This window comes from Cylas formicarius, unplaced genomic scaffold (assembly GCF_029955315.1).
Source record: "Cylas formicarius isolate icCylForm1 unplaced genomic scaffold, icCylForm1.1 PGA_scaffold_10__41_contigs__length_53128322, whole genome shotgun sequence".
NCBI lineage: Eukaryota > Metazoa > Arthropoda > Insecta > Coleoptera > Brentidae > Cylas > Cylas formicarius.
The window spans coordinates 23,523,349-23,545,492 of record NW_026844214.1 but is presented as its reverse complement, the minus strand read 5'-3'; the positions used below and the strand labels follow the sequence as shown (position 1 = coordinate 23,545,492).

The window sequence follows — 22,144 nt, the reverse complement described above, 5'->3', positions numbered from 1 at the left end:
TAAGAATTTATTTCGATGAACTTGTATACTATTATTCCACACGCGGCTTCTAAAAGGAAGTCTAGGAAACATTGAGTTTCTTACATATGGTCTTCGAGCCCGGATTTTTAAAGAATCAGTAATTCAAAAATAAAATTATTTTGTCTTTTCTAAATTCATTTTCTAATACTAAATTGGTAAAAATAATTTTGATTTCATTCACTATAAAGGCGTTTAAATAAGACGACCTTGAAGAAATTTGACGAAGTATCGGAAAACAGGTAAAGAATTTAAATCGTTTAGAGTTTTTTGCGGTCTTGATTTTGTGTACGATATTTTGATTGTTTTTTGTTATCAATTGTGGTTTTGGTGGATTTTACGAGGTTGTTCGCATATTTTAATATAATTGAATTTAATTTCTTCTTTCCTGCCATTTTTTTATGATATAGAAAATTTCTAAAAATATTTTTAAACCATGGCAGATTCAAAAGTAAATAGAAGAAGCGTTTTTATACAAAGATTGAAAGAAATCTACGATTTAGCTACTGCTGCTACACAGAACCCAGCTAAAATTAATGATTTTAAAATACGATATTCGGCGTTAGAATCAACATATAATGAGTTTGATAGGTTGCATTTGGACATAATTTCTGATAAAAGAGTAACGGATGTAATGCTTGAGCAGCAGGAGCTAATTCGAGCGGAAGTTGATGATCAATACTTTTCAATTAAAAGCATTTATAGTGAACTTTGTATAAAATCTGAAATATCCATGATGTAATGCTTGAGCAGCAGGAGCTAATTCGAGCGGAAGTTGATGATCAATACTTTTCAATTAAAAGCATTTATAGTGAACTTTGTATAAAATCTGAAATATCCATGATGGTACCACCTTCGCCACCAGGCCAGAGCCATAATTTGCCGCCTTACCTAAATTTTAATCTTCCCCGTTTAGATATACCTGTTTTCTCAGGCAATTTAAAACAGTGGCCGACATTTTTTGATTTATACAGGAGTTCGGTGCATAATATGAACTTTTCCGCTTCACAAAAATTTCAATTACTGCTTACTCTCGTAACCGGAGAACCGCTCAGTTTATTGAGAAATATTCCTATAACTGATGACAATTACGCAGTAGCCTACGATACTTTAATAAAAAGATACGACAATAAACGGCTTTTATCGACTCATTACTTCAATGAAATAATGAACATTTCCAAAATTTCAAATCCATCGAATCAAGCACTGCGTAATGTTGTTGATAAGTTTTGTGAAAATGTGGAGGCATTAAAATTATTGAACTTTCCTACTGCGGAATGGGATTTTTTGCTTTTTAATTTACTCTTAATGAAAATCGATTCTGATACCTTACAGCGATTTGAAATGGAGCACGCAAAATTTGATATACCCACTTTTGCGCAGTTGAAATTATTTCTGAATAACAGGTGTAAGGTTTTAGATACGTTGACCTATACTCAGGAAGAAAATAAATCAAAAAATGCCGGAACCATTTATAATAGTAAGTCTTTTGCCAGTAACCGTCAACATAAGTCAGGTTCTAGGAATAATGGTGATCACTCCAAAGCATTTTTTACTAATACTCCTTCTAATAACGTTCCTACATTGAATTGTGGTATCTGTAGGACCCAGCATTCCATTATAAACTGCTCCGTCTTTTTAAGTAAGACTCCTCATGAGCGCTATTTACTAGTTAAACGCAACCGTTTGTGTGTGAATTGTTTGAGTTCGTTTCACAAATTTTCGAAATGCAGTTCTAATAAGATCTGTTCTTCTTGTACGAAACGCCATCTTTCTTTACTACATTTCGAGTCGGCACATGGTAATGAACGTAGTCCACCTAATGACGATGTTTTGCCCAGTGCTAATGACTCTTCCGTAGATCAACCACATTGTGGCACCACTTCCATAAATTCTAATAGTGCATTTACGCTCCTTGCGACTGCAAAAGTGGATTTTCTGGACAGCCAAGGTTATTCCCACACAGTTAGAGTACTACTGGACAGTGGAAGCCAAGGCAATTTTATATCCGAGAGATGCTTTAAGAAATTAGGACTTTCCCGCTCTCGTTTGAACATTCCAATTAATGGGTTAGGTAATATGACATCTGTATCGTCGAATGGTGTTACTTGTTGTACGGTCCGCCCGGTGGGTAAGAACACACCTTCTTTTCCCATAGAATGTATCGTTTTACCGCAGATTTGCTCCTACATGCCTTCTGTATCTTTCAGTCGCGAGAACTGGTCACATTTGGAGAATTTAGTCGTTTCTGATGACACCTACAATACTCCTGGACCTATAGATGCTCTCATCGGGTGCGAGTTATTCCCTTTAATTTTGTTGCCTGAGAAGGTGTGCGGTAAAGAGTTGGAACCTGTCGCATTCAATACATTATTTGGCTGGGTAGTGATGGGTAAAATTGATCGTATAAAAAGCAAGTCCTCATATTCCTGTTGCACACTATTGGAAGAAAACCGGGATATTAATAAAACTCTTCAAATGTTTTGGGAAATGGAGGAAGTTCCAAGTAGCAAGTCTTCATTAACCCTTGACGATCTCGCTGAAATTTCTTTTAACGAGACTCATTCTCGAACTCCTGAAGGACGTTTTATCGTTACTCTACCGTTTTCCAGTGGTGAGCCATTATTTTCTGACTCACGCTCCATAGCCCTAAAAAGGTTTTATAGCTTAGAGCGCCGTCTTCTTAAGGATCCTCCATTATTTGAGATATATTCCAAATTTATGAAGGAATACTTAGAGCTGGATCATATGGAACCCGTGTCTGCTCCTGTCTCTGACGTTGCCCAGCGCCACTTCTACATCCCTCACCATGGGGTTACTAATTCGAATAGTACGACTACTGCATTGCGCGTAGTCTTTGACGCATCTTGCAGTCCGCGGGATCGATCGTTGAATGACACTTTGTTGATTAGTCCCAAACTACAAAATGAAATTGTAAGTATTCTGTTAAGTTTTCGAAGGTTTCCTGTAGCATTTACTGCCGATATCAAAATGATGTATCGACAAATACTTGTTAATGACAGCCACCAAGACTACCAACGTATTTTATGGAGATTCTCCCCTCGAGAACCTGTTCAAGATTTTCGCCTAAAAACCGTAACCTACGGATTAAATTCAGCTCCTTTCCTTGCTCTGAGATGTCTTTTACAATTAGCCACCGAGGGTAGAGATAGATTTCCTAGGGCCGCAGCAATTTTAGCGTCCCAAGTGTATGTTGATGATATATGTGTATCTTGTAAATCTTTAGAGGATGCTGTGGATATCAAACAACAACTTATTGCTCTATTGGATGAGGGTTGTTTTTTCCTTAGAAAATGGTCTAGCAATTGTGTTGACTTCTTAGCTACTATACCTTCAGATATTCTACAGAAACCTCTCGCACTTGACACTAAATCCGATCCTTACTTGAAGGTTTTGGGTCTCAGATGGTCTCCAGAGAAGGATATCTTCTCATACGACATACAATTTCTCAACTCGACATGTACTAAGAGATCTATACTTTCTGAAATCTCCAGAATTTTTGATCCAATTGGATTACTTTGTCCCATAATTCTATTAGTTAAGCAGCTAATGCAATCTTTATGGGCGAGAGGTATCGACTGGGACAGTGAAGTGCCCGCAGATATTGCCCAAAGGTGGACCGACTACAAAAATGAATTGCCAAGTCTGTCAGCATTAGAAATACCCCGTTATTGTTTTATTTCAAAGTATGTTAGTTTAGAATTCCATGCTTTTGGGGATGCTTCAGAGCTAGGTTATGGAAGTTGTATCTATTCTCGCCTCGTGTCTCCAGATGGCCAAATTTCTACTTATCTCCTCTATGCTAAGAGTAAAGTATCTCCATTGAAGAGATTGAGTCTTCCTAAATTGGAATTAAGTGCTGCATTAATGGCTTCCAAATTGCTTAAATATGCCTTAAATGTCTACAACATTCCCGACGTACAAAATATTTATGCTTGGTCTGACTCGACTATAGTCCTAGGTTGGATAAGGTCACCGCCCTGTCGTTGGCGCACTTTCGTCTCAAACAGGGTGAGTCAGATTCAAGACAATGTAGCACCTGAACGTTGGTTTCACATCAAATCAGAAGACAATCCAGCTGACCTTGCGAGTCGCCCTGTCCTTCCGTCTGATTTAGTTGACTGTCCCTTATGGTGGGCGGGACCAGCTTGGTTGTCGCGTCCCTCCGAAGAGTGGCCCAAACACGAACTTGGTGAATTGGACGAACCACTACCAGAAGAAAGAGCGACCATTCTCACGGTAATAAAAGGCTATAATCCTGTTGGTGATATTTTGAATAGGTATTCATGCTTACAGAAAATACTTCGCCTTATTACTTATTGGCGTCGTTTTCTTGGCATTCGTTTTAAAGTGGTTTCAGTGGTTAAAAAGGGTCCTTTCACGGAGTACGAGTTATTTCAGAGTCTTCTCCGCATTGTGAAGCAAGTACAAGCAGAAGCCTTTTATGAAGACATTTCCAATCTTTCGAACAAGAGTGTTTGTTCCAAGCCGTTAAGAAAGCTTGCTCCTTTCATCGACGAACAAGGACTTCTCAGGGTAGGCGGACGCCTTACTCACTCTCAACTTGATTACGATCAGAAGCATCCCGTTTTGCTTCCCAACAAACATAGGTTGACTGATCTTATAATAGAGGATTTTCATAAAAGATACCTTCACTGTGGACAGCAGGCCTTGCGCTATTTTATATCTCAACGGTTTTGGATTTTGGGTGCTAAAGGAGCTATAAAACGTATTGTCCATAAGTGTTTCCGCTGCTTTCGAACACATCCTCAGGTAATAGAACCAAAAATGGGCGATTTGCCTAGTTTCCGCATTACCCAAGCCAAGCCCTTTCAATGTACTTCTTTGGATTTCGGTGGCCCTTTTCAGATACTGATGTCAAGACATAGAGGTTGCCGTACTCAAAAGGCTTATCTATCTCTCTTTGTGTGTTGTTCTACAAAGTGCCTGCATTTGGAACTGGTATCAGACCTATCCACTTCTGCCTTTCTTGCGTCATTGCGTCGCTTCATCAGTCGACGTGGTAGATGCTCCAAATTGCACAGTGATAACGGTACCAACTACGTTGGTGCAGCTCGATACTTAGCAGATTGCATGGCTAAAGCAGCCGCTGAGGAATTAATCGAGTGGCAATTTTTCCCTCCTTCAGCGCCTCACTTTGGTGGGTTACACGAAGCTGGCATTAAAAGCGTCAAAACCCACATTACTAAAATCATAGGGGAACAATTACTTACCTATGAAGAATTTTACACAGTTCTCACTCAAGTTGAGGCCATACTCAACTCTAGACCACTTTGCGCTATGAGTAGTGATCCCAACGATCTATCCAGTTTAACACCAGGTCATTTTCTCTCCTTAGCTCCTTTATCAGCTATTCCCGATCACGACCTCACTTGTGTTCCTATGAATAGACTTGATAGGTGGCAGTTACTGACCAAAATGCATCAATCATTTTGGAAAAGGTGGCATATGGAATATCTTCATTCTTTACAACAGAGAGCTAAATGGGATAAAGATACCACTCTTATCAGGCCGGGTACTCTAGTTGTACTGAAGGAGGATAATTTACCTCCCCTCCAGTGGAGACTGGGACGGATTGATTCCATTCACCCTGGTGCTGACGGTGTTCCACGAGTAGTCACTGTCAGAACCCAAAACGGTTTAATCAAACGACCGGTTATTAAGGTATGTCCTCTGCCGGCCAATTAATCACAATTGATAAACTTTAATATTAGCATATTTTGTTTATTTTCTTTTTTTTGTTGTTTTTTGAAATACCGTTGTATTTGGTGGGCGGTATGTTCAGTTTTGGTTATTTATTTTGTATATTGACACTAAATATTAATTCATTACCTGGGTTTTCTATATATTGATTTCTTTATGATTCGGGGTTAATCGAATACATTTATCAATTTTTATTTTAATTTAATTTTTTATATACTTTATGGTAAAAAACGCGTGTCATTTCACCGCGATAATATGAGCCCTCGGGTTTTGTTTGGCCGAATTACCGCGCATAGTTTTCGCGTGTTTGCGATTGGTAACCCCCACTACATTGCTGCAATGGACATGGTGTGGAGAAAGAAAATCCGAGAGGCCTCGGGGGTCTTACACTAGAGTGCACATAAGGTAGGCCGTTTATTTTATAATTCGAGGGTTTATCCGTAGTTTTGTTTTGTTCGTGATCAAATTTTAAATTAAGAATTTATTTCGATGAACTTGTATACTATTATTCCACACGCGGCTTCTAAAAGGAAGTCTAGGAAACATTGAGTTTCTTACACCAGTGACGTAGTTTTCCTTTGAAAATTACAATTTTTCATTTACAAACTATGCTTGTGTTTTTTTTACTATTAATTAATTTGGTTAGATTTATTATGAGCTTTTCAAAAATATGTAAAACATCAGAATTATTTGGCATATATACATTGTACGCAGCGTTACGTTTCCCGATATCCGAAGCAATTTTTCTGTGTTTCTTCTTTCCGGAGGTGTTACACGAACTTTTTTTTATCGTTTTATTAAAACCACTGATTTTTTACCATTCCAAAAACCCAACAGCTACGACAGGAATATTCAAATCAACTTCACCTGTAATTTGAGAGTCTCATAAACTATGAAAGTTATAAAAATTTGCCACTGTTACTTCCAAGCTTACAACCTGAGCCGAACATTTAGGCAAATGTTTGAAAAAACAGACGGAGCAGACAAACAATGAATAAGAGGGTTTTGGATAAACTACAATAATATGAATGCTGTAGCAAACATGGAATAAGGCAACAGAAAAATGTATGGGGTAGAGAAGAACATTCATTTGCCAAGCTCTACTCAACTGACGCTACTGACATTGCGCAATCTATAGATAGGAAGGAAATAGTAGAGCAGCGAAATAAATCGATTTAGCTGAGGTAAAAAAACAGCAGCAAGTCATTCTAATGATAAGCTCAAGGAATTAGGGCGCTAAGAAAAACACAAAAATCATGAAAGTAGTGATTCTTAAAAACAGCAAAACGAACTTTTTACCGTTTTCAAAACAGTTTTTGACAACAATAAGAGATGAAATTATTGAAAATGATCAAAATTTTGAAAGTTTAATAGAATGTGGCATTAATTTTTCAAAGAAACTTCCGCAGGCTACTGTAATACTTTTTACATAACTTCTAGATTCCTCCTGCGTCGGTTTGTGCTGAGTCGAAATTGCTGACGTTTCGCCAATCATCCTGTTGGCTTCTTCAGAGCTTGACTGAAACTGGCTCGCATTTTACTCTGTACCTGCTTATATATTGTTTGAGGGGGGCGCTAATGAGGGGTATATCGAAGGGTGTATCGAGTAAAATGTTATTTTATTTTTCGATAAAACTAAAGTAATTTTCACATTTCACCCCCATATTCAGAACGCCATCGGGTTTTTCATAGTTCTTAGTTCTTAGTTCAACATTTCTGTTTGTTCCACCTGTGGCCTGAAAAAGTAGCGTAGGATCACAAAAATCGCAATACGATAGCTTTATTGAGAAGCTTATTCAAAACCATTAAAAATAGAACATACCCCAAATAATTGAGGGAGCGCGTACAAGGAAAGGACTTTAATAGTTTGACAGTCGATACTGTGGAAGCAAGAATCTTATTATTCTGTCATAAAAGCAAGATTAAGAACTTCTTTGAGATTCTAAGATCTGAATGAACTTAGGTTGTTTTCTGTTACTATTTTCGTTGTGATTGCTTCTATTTGTTTCAGGAAAGGGAAATTTGAAACAAATCAACGCATCATCGAATCTTATATTAACATGCACGTTGAGGAAAAGTAAGTAATCTTCTATCTATATCGACTAATTTACTTAATTACATTCTCTATTCAGCTCAATTTTGATAAATAAGATCCCTTTTTGATGAAATACGGACAAGGAGAAAAAAAACCTTTCAATTGTAGGTTGAAGAGTTAACATTTCACACAAGTTTAACGTAAGCGAGTGATTTAAGCATACAGATCAAAAATCACTTTTCCAACACGAGTCGCACAGGATACTATTAACAAATGTTCCTTATTTTAATCGCAAATGCCATTCGCGGGTTTACTAATTTTACTGTAATTAAATTATAGTTTAGATTGTAAGATAGATAAATTGTTCTATTGAATTAGCTTTTCACTAACTAACGATAAAAACTTCAAGTACAAATCTAATTCGGCCAAGCAGCATAGTTGTTGACAAGTGATGATTTCTCGTAGGTATGTACTTCGTTCGTCTGAAACTGTTTGCAGTTTTAAATGTCCAATAAGTAAAATTATATAAAATGTACTCACCAGTCATGTTAACATCTGCTAAAGGGAAATCGTTATACTCCTATCGCCAGTGCTGTGATCAAAAAACTGAAAAACCGAATGACTAAACGATTTTAGTCATAGCGCCAGCATCTATGCAACATTTCTGTATAAAGAGCGTATACAAAAACTACGAAATTCATGTATCCAATTGACTTTTGGAATTCTAAAGTCGGGACAGGCTATCTCTAAATTATGAGAGCTGGATTGCATATATATTTTTCAGAAATTGAATATAAATTATTCCTTCGTTTAGATGTTGCCTTACTGCGCATCTGCTCTGGAGTGATTGAACATATGTAAATAATGTTGTAATTGCCTACTTGAGGATAATAAACGGTGGTATTGTTATAATTATATTATTTTAATTTCAGAAGACCTCCACGTTCAGTTAGAAGAAGACGAGCACGAATCTTTCGTGCTCTCGACGACATCGAGTCAAGCGGGAGAGGTCGACCCCGATTCTTTTACGGCCGAGGACAATCGCGAGACCTGGGGCTCCAACACCGACTTTTTATTATCTATTATTGGATTCGCAGTGGATTTGGCGAATATTTGGCGGTTTCCTTATCTATGCTATAGAAACGGTGGCGGTAAGATGGGAATAATTAAATATTTTTACGGCTCCGTTGCCTCCTTCTATTGTTATCTAAGCGTGACCCAAGATTTCCGCTTCATAAATTTTGTGATCGTACGATCGGCCAACGGTTCGATATATAGACCGAAAGTTGATAAATACTACCTTGCGTTTTTTAAATCATTTAATTGTATTTTTGGAAGTTATGGTTGGTAAGCGTTGCTCTAAAATCTTAGGTACACGGTCTTATAGTATATTTTTACAATTTATTGAACATACCAACCGCGAGATCAAATACAAAAAAAAAATATTTCCATTTAGACTTATGCCGACCCTCGGAAACTGCCAATATTAGAACAAAAGTTAAACACGTACACATCCACATAGAATAAAACAAAAATTATTACAATAAACTATTTGCCGAAAAAAAGTAGGCAAATGATGATAAAGTTTTATAGGCATTACAACCGCCAATGCACAATTTATGACAAGCAAGTTTTTTATCAAAATTAGGTTTTACCTGCTTATATTGTTTTAAGGATTCAAGGATTCCGAGGATTCATGCTATATGCTATATTAAGTTACTTAATGGCAGAGAGTAATAAAATGTAAAAATTGGACTGAGGTGGCTTTTACTTGATGAAAATCCATTTATCAAAATAAATAAAAACAAAAAGTTCAGTTTTTCACGAAATTATATATTTTGACATGACAATTGTTTCGACAATACCGTGTCTTTATCAAATGTGTCACATGTAAATTTGCAAAGACATGAATCAATAAACAGGATGAAAAAAATAAAGTTTGTATTGTTAACTTAAATTGCAATGACAGTTTTGAAAAACTCCTACGCACCTCGAATCGGTTTCAAATAAGGGGAACACTAATTTTTGATACAATAGAAAACCGAATTTGGTGACTGAAAGTAGTATGACGGCGGCGTTACTCGAAGTATTTTAGTAGATTATTTACAAATAGAATTACAAATAATCATAATTTTAGATATTGGTAGGTAATTGAGATGTTAATTAAGTACAAGTAAACGTATATAGAAGCAATTATAACATGAAAATTAATAAATTGTAATGAACATTAACTTTAGTCATCATAGTCTGAATAGTTCAGAGAAATAATGAGATGCTCTACGGTGTTTTCTAGCGTGTTATCAGCTTTCCACATTCCGCCTTCTATTTCAATCATATGTACTTACCTCATCGTTCACAATTCACTGACTTTAGTTCATCTTGCAAAAGAGTTTGAACGTCCATGGATATTTTTTAGAATTTTTTTGAGTGGTAGCTGGCATTATCCATGACATAACAGACTCAGGAAAAATAAGATCTAGTATTTCCTGAAAGTAAAACCATCACAATTCACCTTTTTGTTGTATTCTCCAGTCCGTTTCCCGACGGTGCTTTTATTCCAGACGACCATTCTTCCTTGGAAGTTCGCCGCGCACTTTTTAAATGTTTATTCTTCTATGTTATACTATTAATTAACGTCTGAGATAGATGACAGTTGTCTGTCCCCTCTTGTCATGGCTTTCCTCTACCGACACTGCTCTCGTGGTTTTCACCATTATGTACCGTGGTCCAGAACGCGATTTGTGGCTTCAGTCCCCAGTCGTGTTCCCAAAGGCGACGACACATCCACGGAGAGACGCCTTATTACATTAACGTATACTGTTCAGGAGAGCTTGGGTCCAGAATCGCCCCACATACTTCACCTGTCTCAACATTACGCCGTGCAGAACAGGACAAAATAATTTCGCTGTGCTTCTGCTTGTTTGTAAACAGAAATAGCTCCATTTTTGTCTGATTTCTCGACAAACGTTTTCAAACATTTTGTTCACACACAGAATTCGCTAGTTCAACCAAGAGTCCTTTGTATGAGCTCCATGACAGTTCCTAGATACTTGCCTTTAATGAATATATACAGTTCGTCCACCCGAAGTGACACCCACTAGTATTTCAAACCGTTACCAGGAAGACTATAACTAAATAATTTGTCCTGTGGTAAACATAATACATAATGGTAAATGCCTGCTGTAAATCTAAGAAAAAAGATACCTTTCGATTTCGATCAAAATCGCGAAAAATATGTCTGAAGAGCAAAAATATTGTTTTATCTGTTGAGCGTTTTTTTCCGAATGTCGAATTGCATATTTGAGAAATAATTATAGCTATCTAATAGCTCATAGGCGGATGTAAAATACTTTCACGAAAATTTTGGATAACAAGGACGGCGATAGGTACCTCTGTAGTTAGAAATTAATCTACTATCGCTCTTTTTATCTAGTCTCAGAAATAAAGCCAATTGTGTACTTTACTTGAGCATGGAAAACCTCCACAAGCAAAATTTCGCTTTGTGAAATCAAGCAGATAACCAACATATTGCGCAGTTGAGCCTAATAACACTTTTACTTTTCAGGCGCATTTTTAATACCCTATTCGTTAATGCTAGTCTTTGGTGCGGTACCCTTATTTTACATGGAGCTTATCCTTGGCCAGTTTAATAGGCAGGGTCCAATTAGTCTGTGGAGGATATGTCCGTTGTTTAAAGGTAGGTTTTTGATTACCCGCTACAATGTGATGCTTCTTTTATATCTTTTCAGGCGTTGGATTTTGCGCGGTACTGGTAGCATTTTACGTGTCATTTTACTACAACGTCATTTTAGGTAAGTTGTTCTAGAACTAGAAGCAAGATTGTTTTGGTTAGTTTTAGTTCGTCCCAGGGACGTTGAATATTGTCACTTTTCGAGATATATATTTCCAAGAATATTTTTTCGTTTTTATGATTTTTTTTTACGCGATGACTCTAAGAAAATAAATTATGATTGTAATCTTTACAAAAAATTAAAAAAAAAACAAACAATCACAAATCTACTTTACCGATTTATCTTTCAGCTTGGGCTCTGTACTATTTGGGTTCAAGCATTTCAGCAGAACTCCCGTGGATGCATTGCAACAACACATGGAACACGGAGCTGTGTTGGGAAACGAGGATGATGAACGAGTCAGGCAGAAATCTAACCGGTCTGAGTAATGAGACGATATCGAAAATGACCAAATACACCCCGGCGTTTGAGTTCTTTCAGTAAGTCGACATGTAATTTATTTTTTCTTCGCAAAGATCTGAAAATTAACACCAATAAACCGGATATCGAGGGGTGAAAAAGCAATTAGGAGTGTTAGGTCATACGAGTGCGTGAGCGAGAATTTAATTTATATTTCAACGGTGGACATAAATTGATGGAAATCCTTCAATTGGATAGAATAGGGATAGATCCCGGGTTTTTATTTTTCTTCATTTGTTATTGTTCTTCTGCCTCCTTCGACCTTTTCTTGAAAAATGAGAATCTAAGACTGAAGTTTAAGTTCTTGTTGGTATAACGTTTTAGGAATGTTGTTCTATCTTGTTCGTTTCTGCATCGTATTTCCTAATCTGGATCTCACCTTTCATTTATCATGTATCCCAAATATTTAAATTTGCTGACCTGTTCGATATCTTCTCAATTTAAGTCTACTCCAGTGTTTGTGATATTGTTTCTGCTAACAAACAGTCAACTTATTTTTGTTGATATTTACCTCTAGACGCAGTCGTTGGCCCTCTTCATTAATGGGAATTTAGAATGCAATCACATTAGCTGCTAGTATGACAGTGTCATCTGCATATCGGATATTGGGCTATCCGAGATTGCCTCAACAATTGCTCTCTCCACGTATATATTAAGTAACATTGTCTGACTCAATTTTTTATTTCAGTTGACCGAGCATTTCCAATTCTTGCTTTTTAATTTCAGTGCAGATGGCTGATCAGCCTCATATGTTTCGCGATTCTGGAATAATATTTGGAGACTAAAAATGGCTTCTCAGGTTCGCTCCGAAACTCAAACTAATTACTTCCACTTATTAAGTAACCAAAATTAATGCGACGATAATCTTTCATGAGGTTGCAATCTTTGGGAAGATGTCTAGTGTAGTAAATATCATTGAACAGTTTTACTGTTGTGTCCAAGTTTTGCTCAACGAAGCGTCTTCGAGTAAATATTATCAGGTCCAAGAGCCTTGTTGTTTTTCAATAATTTCATAACATATATGATTTCGCTCTTCAATATGCTAGGTTGCGGTGGCGTGTCGTCCAGTCTATGTATGTTTATGTACTTTTTTATGTAAATGGTTAATATGCTCAGACCAGTTCAATTTCCTATAGAGGCGCTGAAGTTTATTTATATTTGTATTGGTTTAACTATTTTCCTTTTGTATGAAAAGTATTTATTTAGTCTTTTAGGCATTTTTATTTGTTTCCAAGTAACCAAGTCCCAAATCTGTACTTCTAATTTTGCTACCTATTTAATAAAAGCTTTGGTCCGTTTTACGTTCGACAATTTTGATTTTGAAATAGTTGTACGCTTTGATAACTTAGCCGATAAAAGGTCGAATTCCCGCCGCCTTAGATATATACAATCGAACTTCGATAACTCGAATTTTTGATAAATCGAACCAAATTGGTTGGCAATAGCGTCAAAAGTAGGAAATGCGTGTTAGTTTGTCTTGATTACTCGAACTTCGGTTACTCGAATATTTTGATAACTCAAACGAAACTTCGATAAGTCGAATTTTCTCGGGGAACCCCCTAATTACGACCGATCTTATCCTGTCTTTTTAACGTATCTATGCAAGTAGTTCAGTTTCTGTGCTTGCTAAGTTCACTTGTATGACTTACTAGTTAATACTAAGTGAAAAATACTGTCCCTATTCAATTTACACATTATATTAAAAATAAAGATGGGATTTCGGCAAGTACAGTGTCTACAATTTTGAAAAATAAACATTCAGTCATCACCGCAATGGAACGTTTCGAGGAAAACAAAAACAATAACATTACACTAATGGATTGTGTTGACGACGTAACTACCGCATGGAATATCGACGTTAAGCTTGAAACAATTTATAATTGTTTTAAAATAGCCGGTTTTGGTCAGTATTCTGAATGGGAAGAAGAAGATGAGATTCCCTTGATTTTCCTAAGTGAACGCCTGAAAGAAAAAAGTGAGAACGAAATCCAAATAGAAGTCGAGTTTAAAGCTTGGACAAACATTAGAGGTATAGCAGAAGGTAGCACCATCAACGATTTTATACATGTGGATGAGGATATTGTTACTTCAGAGTTTCCTACTGATGAAGATATTATCGAGTCCTGCAGATCCGAACAGTACAGTTAAACATCGAAGATGACTGCGAAAGTGACACGATGGAGGAGAAATTGGAAGATGATTCTCAGCAACAACCTTCAAATGAATTGGTTGAAAATTCGTTGTTTGTCTTGCGTTCCTATTTGAAAACCAGTGAATACGCAACCGATTCCCTCTATGATTGTTTAAATAAAATTGAAACTTTTGTTGAAAACTAAAATATGAAATCCGGTCGTCAGTCACAAATAACTGACTTTTTTCCAGTAAAAGAGTAAACTTTAATATGTACATACATATGTATGTATATTTGCATACATACTATGTTTATATATACTGGGTACACATACAATACATTTGTATGTACATATATTATGTAAATACATATGTACTACTGTTTCATAATTTTCGTTTTTTGTTCAAAAATCATAGATATTAGGGCATTTATGTAACGCATAACCCATTTTTAAAAATGAATGAATAAATGTTCATTCACAAAAAAGTACATGCATTTGTAGTTTTTATTGATAACTCGAAGTCTTGATAACTCGAAATTTTCATGTGTCAAATCGCAGTTCGACTTATCGAAGTTCGACTGTACTTTAGAAGAAAAGATATATACATTCCCTTTTTGGTTAATCAGAAATTATTCGTCGCATGCAATACTTACAATAAAACGGAAACTTTCAACCCATTGTTGCAGCGAAATTGGTCTGAGTGTGTTTGCCCATTAAATGAAACAGTATTCCCGTTCTATTTTTGGAAGACGCATCTTCAATAATACAATCGTTTGTAAAATATTGGCATGTTGACGTTTTAATTCGAAATCTTCAATTTTAGTCGAGCAGTGCTTGAGATGCAGTGGAGCGATGGCTTACACGAAATGGGTTACCCAAAGTGGCAGCTGGTAGTTTGTTTGGTGATGGTGTACAGCCTTCTATATGTATCATTGTTTAAAGGAGTAAAATCGTCAGGTATGTGACCGAGTTAAACAAATGGATGACACCAGCATAATGTTTTATTTCAGGCAAGGTAGTATGGGTGACGGCTACGATGCCTTACGTCGTTCTCACAATTCTGCTGATAAGAGGGCTGATGCTTCCGGGATCGTTAACTGGCATCTCTTATTATTTAAAACCAGAACTCAGTAAACTGAAAGAGACCCAGGTAATGTCGGCAGCGTAACATACTTTACCCGATAATACCACCCGCATCAAAAGTATTTTTGTAATTCTGCGCAGTTAGATAATAACATTGTAAGTTACTTTTATTATTGCGATCGCCTTCAAAGTTTGGTTGTTGCTCAGACCATTGCCGTATCAAAATTATTAGTCACTGTAAAGTTTCGCTAAAGTTTTTACAATTTTCGAGAGAATGTTACGTTGCTAACTTTACAAAGTAGGAATGTAAACATCTCCGGTCCCCGTAAACAGTCTTCGCAAACAACTTTTAACTCGAAGCTTATCTTCGGGTGCAATAAACTTAGGGGTTGTCACGGCCGTGTGGTCGACTACCTATTAAAGCATAGTTTAAGTTTTATACAATAATGAGTGCGGTAATTGCATCTAATCGATCTAAATTCTGCTATACGGAGAATTATCAAATCAAATAAAAAATATGATCTAAAAGAAACATTCTTTGTTCTTGTAGGTGTGGGTAGATGCCGCCGTTCAGATATTTTACTCCGTGGGAGCGGGATTTGGGGTCCATCTCTCCTACGCCAGCTACAACACCTTTCATAATAATTGCTACAGGTATTTACACACGAGAGAGCAATGTTTGTGGCCGTCTAAAAGAGGAATCTTTTTAGGGACTGCATAATCACAACGATCGTTAATTGCTTCACCAGCTTTTTCTCAGGCTTCGTGATTTTTACATATTTGGGATACATGTCTCACAAACAGGGAGTCGACATAAAATATGTGGCCACGGAAGGTAAATTTTTTGCTAAACTTAATTAGTGGCTTAACTAAAGGAAAAAAATCGAGAGAGGGATTTATAAAAAACAAATTGTAAAATGCCAATATTTAAGATATTTTGCACAGACTATTTTAATTTTATAAAATTTATTTATTTTCTTCATAGTTTCTTTAAATCTTTCTAAATATAAAATGAAATGTTTATCTGAATTATTCATAATAAGAGTAGTTGTTTAATTTCACGATATAGTTTTTTTTTCAGAAATAGAATACTTAGTGTGTTACGTTATTTCTTAACGAGAATGCACAATTAGTTACAAATTTTGAAACTTATACAGTAAAAAAAGACATTCGGTATAATTATAGTCTCGAAAATTACGAAAATTCATTAAACCTATGTATTCTGCAAACTGATCAAATTACCGGGCATTATACAAAATCACTACTGTTTTGAATTCTGAGGACTAAGTAAAGTTAAAATATTTTTGACATTAACTAGACAATCTGATCGTAAATAAAAAAACATTTTTACACATATTTTTCTTAAATCCAATCAAAAATTGCATTCGTTAGCAGAACTGTTATATAACAAATATATAGAAATACACAAATTAGATAAACCTGACTTGATACCAACGTAAACATAAACTTAACCTAAAATTGCACATACCGTTTTTTAATAAGCAGTATTCGAAAAGACGTTAACAAGGTATAAGCAAGTCTCTGGTTGGTTTTGGTTATTTGGAGTTGCGTTGCGTTGATAGAATGATAGGAGGCAGGTGAAGGTACAACTTGGTAACAATGGATTACAGACAAACATTTAACTTCTTCTAGTATTTGTTTTTATCTGCTACTTTCACTCTCAGAATATTAAGGATGTTTTTCTTTTTATAGTTCTTATTACTGCATTTAATTTCTCTAAAAATATTTCTTTCTTTCCGGTGGCCATTGTGATTCACAAACCGTCTCATAAACCTCTACAGAATGGCTCACAATATCTATTCAATGTAGAAAATAAACAATTTTAATCTTCAGATTGACTAACGCACCAGACATTTTGCCGATTGCGTAAAACAGCCTAGTCATTACCATAAATTATAGTGATCTTGCACATTGCCCGGTAAAAAAAGTTTGCAAAATACCTAGACATTTCGCCCATTGATGGTTTTTGTATTATGCTGGTTACATATATAAACAATGAACGGCTAAAATATGGAAGAAATTCATTGGTTCATTCATTACGTAAACCGAAAATATATAGCTTCATATTCATGTAGCTTTACCTATACCTTTATCTTAGTTTATATAAGCAAAGCGTGTAATAAAGAAAAGACTTGAACCCAGCCACGTTTTGTTTTAATGGTACGGTAAATAAACAAAATTGTAGGTGCACTACAAATAATCCCCGAAAAAATAAATGTTTGGGCAGAGAGTTTGATTAACAAAATTATTGTGCCTTGTTTCCTCAATCAAAATCTTACTAGAGCACGGTTTTAACAATTTCTTCAAAATAACTTAATTCTTACTATCGCAGTTTCTTTGGCTCTATTTTGTTCAAGTGCGTGAATATTTAAATCTGGTATTTCCCGGATAGCGAAGTGGTAGGAGGGGACCAATAGAATGACCTGCAAGATCTCCAGATATTACTATACAGAATTTATTGTGTAAAATCAAAAAGGTACTAGGAAAATTCACAAAATTTAATTGATTTAAAATTTGGAGTTAGATACGAAATAAGGCAAATATTCTGAGGAAGGTTATGGAAGGGATTTTAAGCCTATTAACATATTGCGAGAAAGTTAATAGTTGGCACTTTCAATATCTAATAAAATAATTTCTTTGACTAACGTATGTGTGCACTTGCAGGCCCTGGACTGGTATTTCAGGTGTACCCCGAAGCTGTGGCGACGTTACCCGGTTCTCACTTATGGTCGGTTCTGTTTTTTTTTATGCTGATCATGCTGGGGGTCGATTCTGCCGTGCGTATACCAGTTTCCGCTTTTCATAGTAATAACAACGACGTCTATTTTAGATGGGTGGTTTAGAATGCGTAATCACCGGCCTAATGGATGAGTTTTCCGTGTTTTTCCGACAGCGTAAGTTCACGAGGGAAATTTTCACTTTTATCGTTATTATGATGTCGTTTTCGGTGGCGATGATCAATGTTACCCCTGTGAGTAGTCGTGGGACATCGAATACGGCTTGATGGCTTCAAATTTAAACGTTTCAGGGAGGAATTTACATGTTTCATTTGTTCGACACTTACTCGGCCGGAATTTCCCTTCTCTGTTCAGCTCTATTCGAAGCTATAGCTGTTTCTTGGTTCTATGGTAAGGTGCAACTTCTTGAAATCTATATATTATTTTAAGAATATTTTAGGATTAGACAGGTTAACCCAGGACGTTGAAGCAATGTTGGGAATTAAGCCAGGACTGTACTGGAGGGTGTGTTGGAAATTTATTAGTCCTAGCTTTATAGTGGTAAGTGAGGAAAGTCGATTCATGTATATGATACACAATGTAATATGATCTTTGACAGTGCGTTGTAATGTTCGGTTTATTATACCATCAACCCCTACAGTACAACGACTACTCTTATCCCAATTGGGCAGAGTGGGTTGGATGGTCTTTAGCACTATCCTCAATCCTCATGATTCCCATGGGAGCAGTCATACAATTGTGTAAAGCTAGTGGATCGTTAAAAGAGGCGGGTGGACACAATTGTAATTTGTAAATCTGTTATTAAATATCTGCCTTTTTCAGAGGATAGCTATATGCATTTCACCAGTTGAAGAGCACGGGGATATCAGGAAAAACAAACTTATAAAAAGATTTAAGGCCAAGCACTGGTTTTACGTGTAAGTGCAGATCCATGGAATAATCAGACCCTTTATTACGCTAGTCGTATACTTGAGAAAGGGTTTTACCGAATTTTGTAATATAAATAGAAAACCATGTAAATGTGAAATAAGGTAAAATTTTCCATTGTATGTCAAAATAGTACGGTCGTTATAGTGATGTACAAATACTGATTAAATTTCGAGATAGCAAATTATACTTCTATAGATGTGGAAGGATCAGAAACTGATACAAGGTGGCTAGTCCAATTGCTTTTTATATAAAATTTCCCCCAGTTAGTTGGACAGTAGTTTTGACCACTTTTTAGTCGTATATGATATATATTTGTTGAAAACTAGGATTGTCCATGTCTGTATAAATTATTTGACAAGGTAAAAGAGATTGTATATATAATATTATAAAATCGTAAAATATTTAACAGCATTGCCTTCGATGTTAAATATTTCAGCGAGAGTTTTGTAATTTTCATCAAATTTGTATTCTTTTATCAGGAGAGTTTAACGAGTAAACGTATTTTAGAAATCCCTGGTGTTTTGTTCCCCTCGATGTTCCAGCAAAAGTTACGAAAGATGGGATACTCGCGTTTGCGTCGATCATATATTTTAAGTATTTTTAGAAATCATAATACATGTATAAAATACACTTATACAAAATAACGTAACAGCGTCATAGTAATATCATAGATTGACAATTTGAAAATAAAGTCCCACGAATAGCGTAACAGACCAAGACAACATTATTTTTATAGCTATGCTCCCGAAAATTTGTGACAAATGATCAATTTGGAAGTACGGAAAGATAGACGGGAACTGGTAAATTGGTATGATCCTCCATGGAAAAATTAATTTAAAACTTCTTTTTCAAGTCATTTCTGGCATGACTAGAATTGCTTTAATGGGTTATAAGACGATTGACTCTGTGTGAACTACATTTAAAGATGGTGGAAATCATTGGTAAATTGAGTCATTTTTCAGTCCCTTGAATGGAAAACATGATAAATAAATAAAAATCCTTGTTTAACTAAAAAAGTAAATAGGTAGAAGAGCTCCACACAACTGAAAAAATGAATATCAACATCTTATGAAACAACTAAATTTGATTGAGTTTTTTACAATACGATACGCACCTTTTCGCTGCATATTTCGTTTGTTTTTTGTTGGAGACTATTATACAATTACAAAAATACAGTGATAAGAACGAAAAGAAGTCAGAACTTGAAACCAAAGCAAGAATCATTACCTACAGGTGTGTAGTTTTATAAATAATATAAAATAGTATTCATCTGTCTCTTATTAATTGCCACCGCTTTCCGTGGTATACTAATGCGCTCTATTAAAACTACAGAAACCAGATATACTAAAGTAGTGGATGATGGTTTCTAGCCGTTCGACCGAATTTTAATCCATTTTAACCAAGATTTCATATATGCTGTTTTAATGGAAGACGCAAATTGTACGATGTCTGTTCAAAAAGTAAAGTGACTTTTGTAATTGAGCGGGCTACGTATCTTCTTATTTTGTTACGTTGGTGCACATGTCCCATATGTTCACAGTTTCAACCAGTTTGCACGTTTACTTTATTTTGTGAAACAGAAGCGTTTTCTGCTGTAAAAAAATTGAACAAAGAATTTGCATAAAATTTTCTGTAAAAAATGGACTACAGTATAGAAAAATAATGGAAATGTTGGAAACGACATATGGTGAATCTACTCTTAGAAAAAAAAAATGTTTATAAGTTTGTTTGTTATATAGTTGTACCAAGATGGCCGAGAAAACGCCCATAAAGAACCGCGGTCTGGACGCCTCAGCACATAAATAACTGATGAAAGCGTTGAAGAAGCGAAACAAATGGTGTTGAAAAATCGTCGAATCATTATTAGAGAAGTGGCTAATGACGTCGGCATCTCTATTGCCCAATGGCATGCATTTTTTTCTTAAGCTTTGGGCATGAAACGTGTACCACCAAAATTTGTTCCGAAACTGCTTAATTTTGAAGAAAAGGACCGTCGAAGGAGCATGGCTCAAGAGACGTCAATAATGATCCTGATATATTCAAAAAGGTCATAACTGGTGACGAATGACGTTGAAACCAAAGCCCCGTCATCCCAATGGTAGAACCCAGAATCACCAAGACCGAAAAAAGCAAGTTCGATCAAATGTCAAGGTTTTGCTTACTGTTTTCTTTGATTACCGTGGCGAAGTACATCAAGAGTTCTTACCACAAGATCGTACGGGCAATAAAGTATTATTTTAAAGTTATGCACCGTTTGCAAGAAGCAATACGAAGAAAACGTCCGGAATTTCGTAGCTTGTGTCTAGCTTTTTGGCCAAAAACAAAACCACCATCATGCCTCAGCCACAGGATATGGCCCCTTGCGACTTTTTCCTGTTTCCAAAACTCAAGAAACCCATGAAGGGAAGGGGGTTTGGAGCGACTGGGGAGATAAAGAAAAAATCGCTGGAAGAACTCAAGGCTGTACAAGAAAGTGCTTACCAGAAGTGCGCCGACGATTGCAAAAAACGTTGACGTAAGTGTATTTTACCTGGGCGGGATTATTTTGAAGGGGAGAACATTAATTTTGATAAATAAATAAATACTTTTTGGTAAAACTTAAAAGTCACCTTACTTTTTGAACACACCTCGAATGTCGTAGCTCTCTCTAAGTTTCTAAGAAAAATGTTGCGAAATATATAGCGAAAACGTGTATATCGCATATGGTCCACGGATAGGCACACCGGATCTTGGAGACTATGCAGTTGTACCGTAGAAGTGTCGAGGATGTAGTATTGTAACTTGTAAGTGGGATGGAACATGGATAGTGCAACTGAGCTTTCTCCATGCAGTCCATGAGCTATTCAGTGAATACTTTAACCATATAACATTCAGTATCAGTGCTGCAGGTAAAAATTATTTCAGCACTGCGCGACACATATTCTACATGAAACATCATGTAAACATCAGCTTACTGGAAACACACTGAGAGTGAGGCGGATTGGTAGTCACATCCTCACGCCCCTTCAACAGTTTTTTGGTCAGAACAACTCTTTTTTTCTTGAGCAGTGCTGAGGAAGACAGACCAATCTTTCCGCAGAACTTTTGAAACAACCATAAAAGTGGGCTATTTTCCTAGCAAAGCTGTTGTCGGAAAACGATCTCTTAGTACAAGATGTCATACTCAATGTCAGCATTTCGATCGTGAAGTCCCGCCTCCACTATCGGGGTCTGATGAGGACCAAAAATTTT

At 36.1% G+C, this 22,144-nt stretch overlaps 1 protein-coding gene across 1 annotated transcript in view; it reads left to right on the top strand.

Moving 5' to 3' along the window:
• LOC132695748 (sodium-dependent noradrenaline transporter-like) overlaps positions 1 to 19,397 on the top strand; it is a 50,288-nt gene extending 30,891 nt beyond the window's left edge. The window contains exons 3-17 of the mRNA XM_060660230.1: positions 7,775 to 7,840; positions 8,731 to 8,949; positions 11,364 to 11,495; positions 11,548 to 11,610; positions 11,840 to 12,029; positions 14,965 to 15,098; positions 15,152 to 15,291; positions 15,775 to 15,878; positions 15,935 to 16,059; positions 17,910 to 18,022; positions 18,076 to 18,216; positions 18,274 to 18,373; positions 18,423 to 18,523; positions 18,582 to 18,749; positions 18,806 to 19,397. Coding sequence (XP_060516213.1) covers positions 7,775 to 7,840; positions 8,731 to 8,949; positions 11,364 to 11,495; positions 11,548 to 11,610; positions 11,840 to 12,029; positions 14,965 to 15,098; positions 15,152 to 15,291; positions 15,775 to 15,878; positions 15,935 to 16,059; positions 17,910 to 18,022; positions 18,076 to 18,216; positions 18,274 to 18,373; positions 18,423 to 18,523; positions 18,582 to 18,749; positions 18,806 to 18,904 — 1,895 coding nt within the window. The 3' untranslated portion in view covers positions 18,905 to 19,397. The remainder of the gene's footprint in view (positions 1 to 7,774; positions 7,841 to 8,730; positions 8,950 to 11,363; positions 11,496 to 11,547; positions 11,611 to 11,839; positions 12,030 to 14,964; positions 15,099 to 15,151; positions 15,292 to 15,774; positions 15,879 to 15,934; positions 16,060 to 17,909; positions 18,023 to 18,075; positions 18,217 to 18,273; positions 18,374 to 18,422; positions 18,524 to 18,581; positions 18,750 to 18,805) is intronic.
• The last annotated feature ends 2,747 nt before the right edge of the window (positions 19,398 to 22,144 follow it).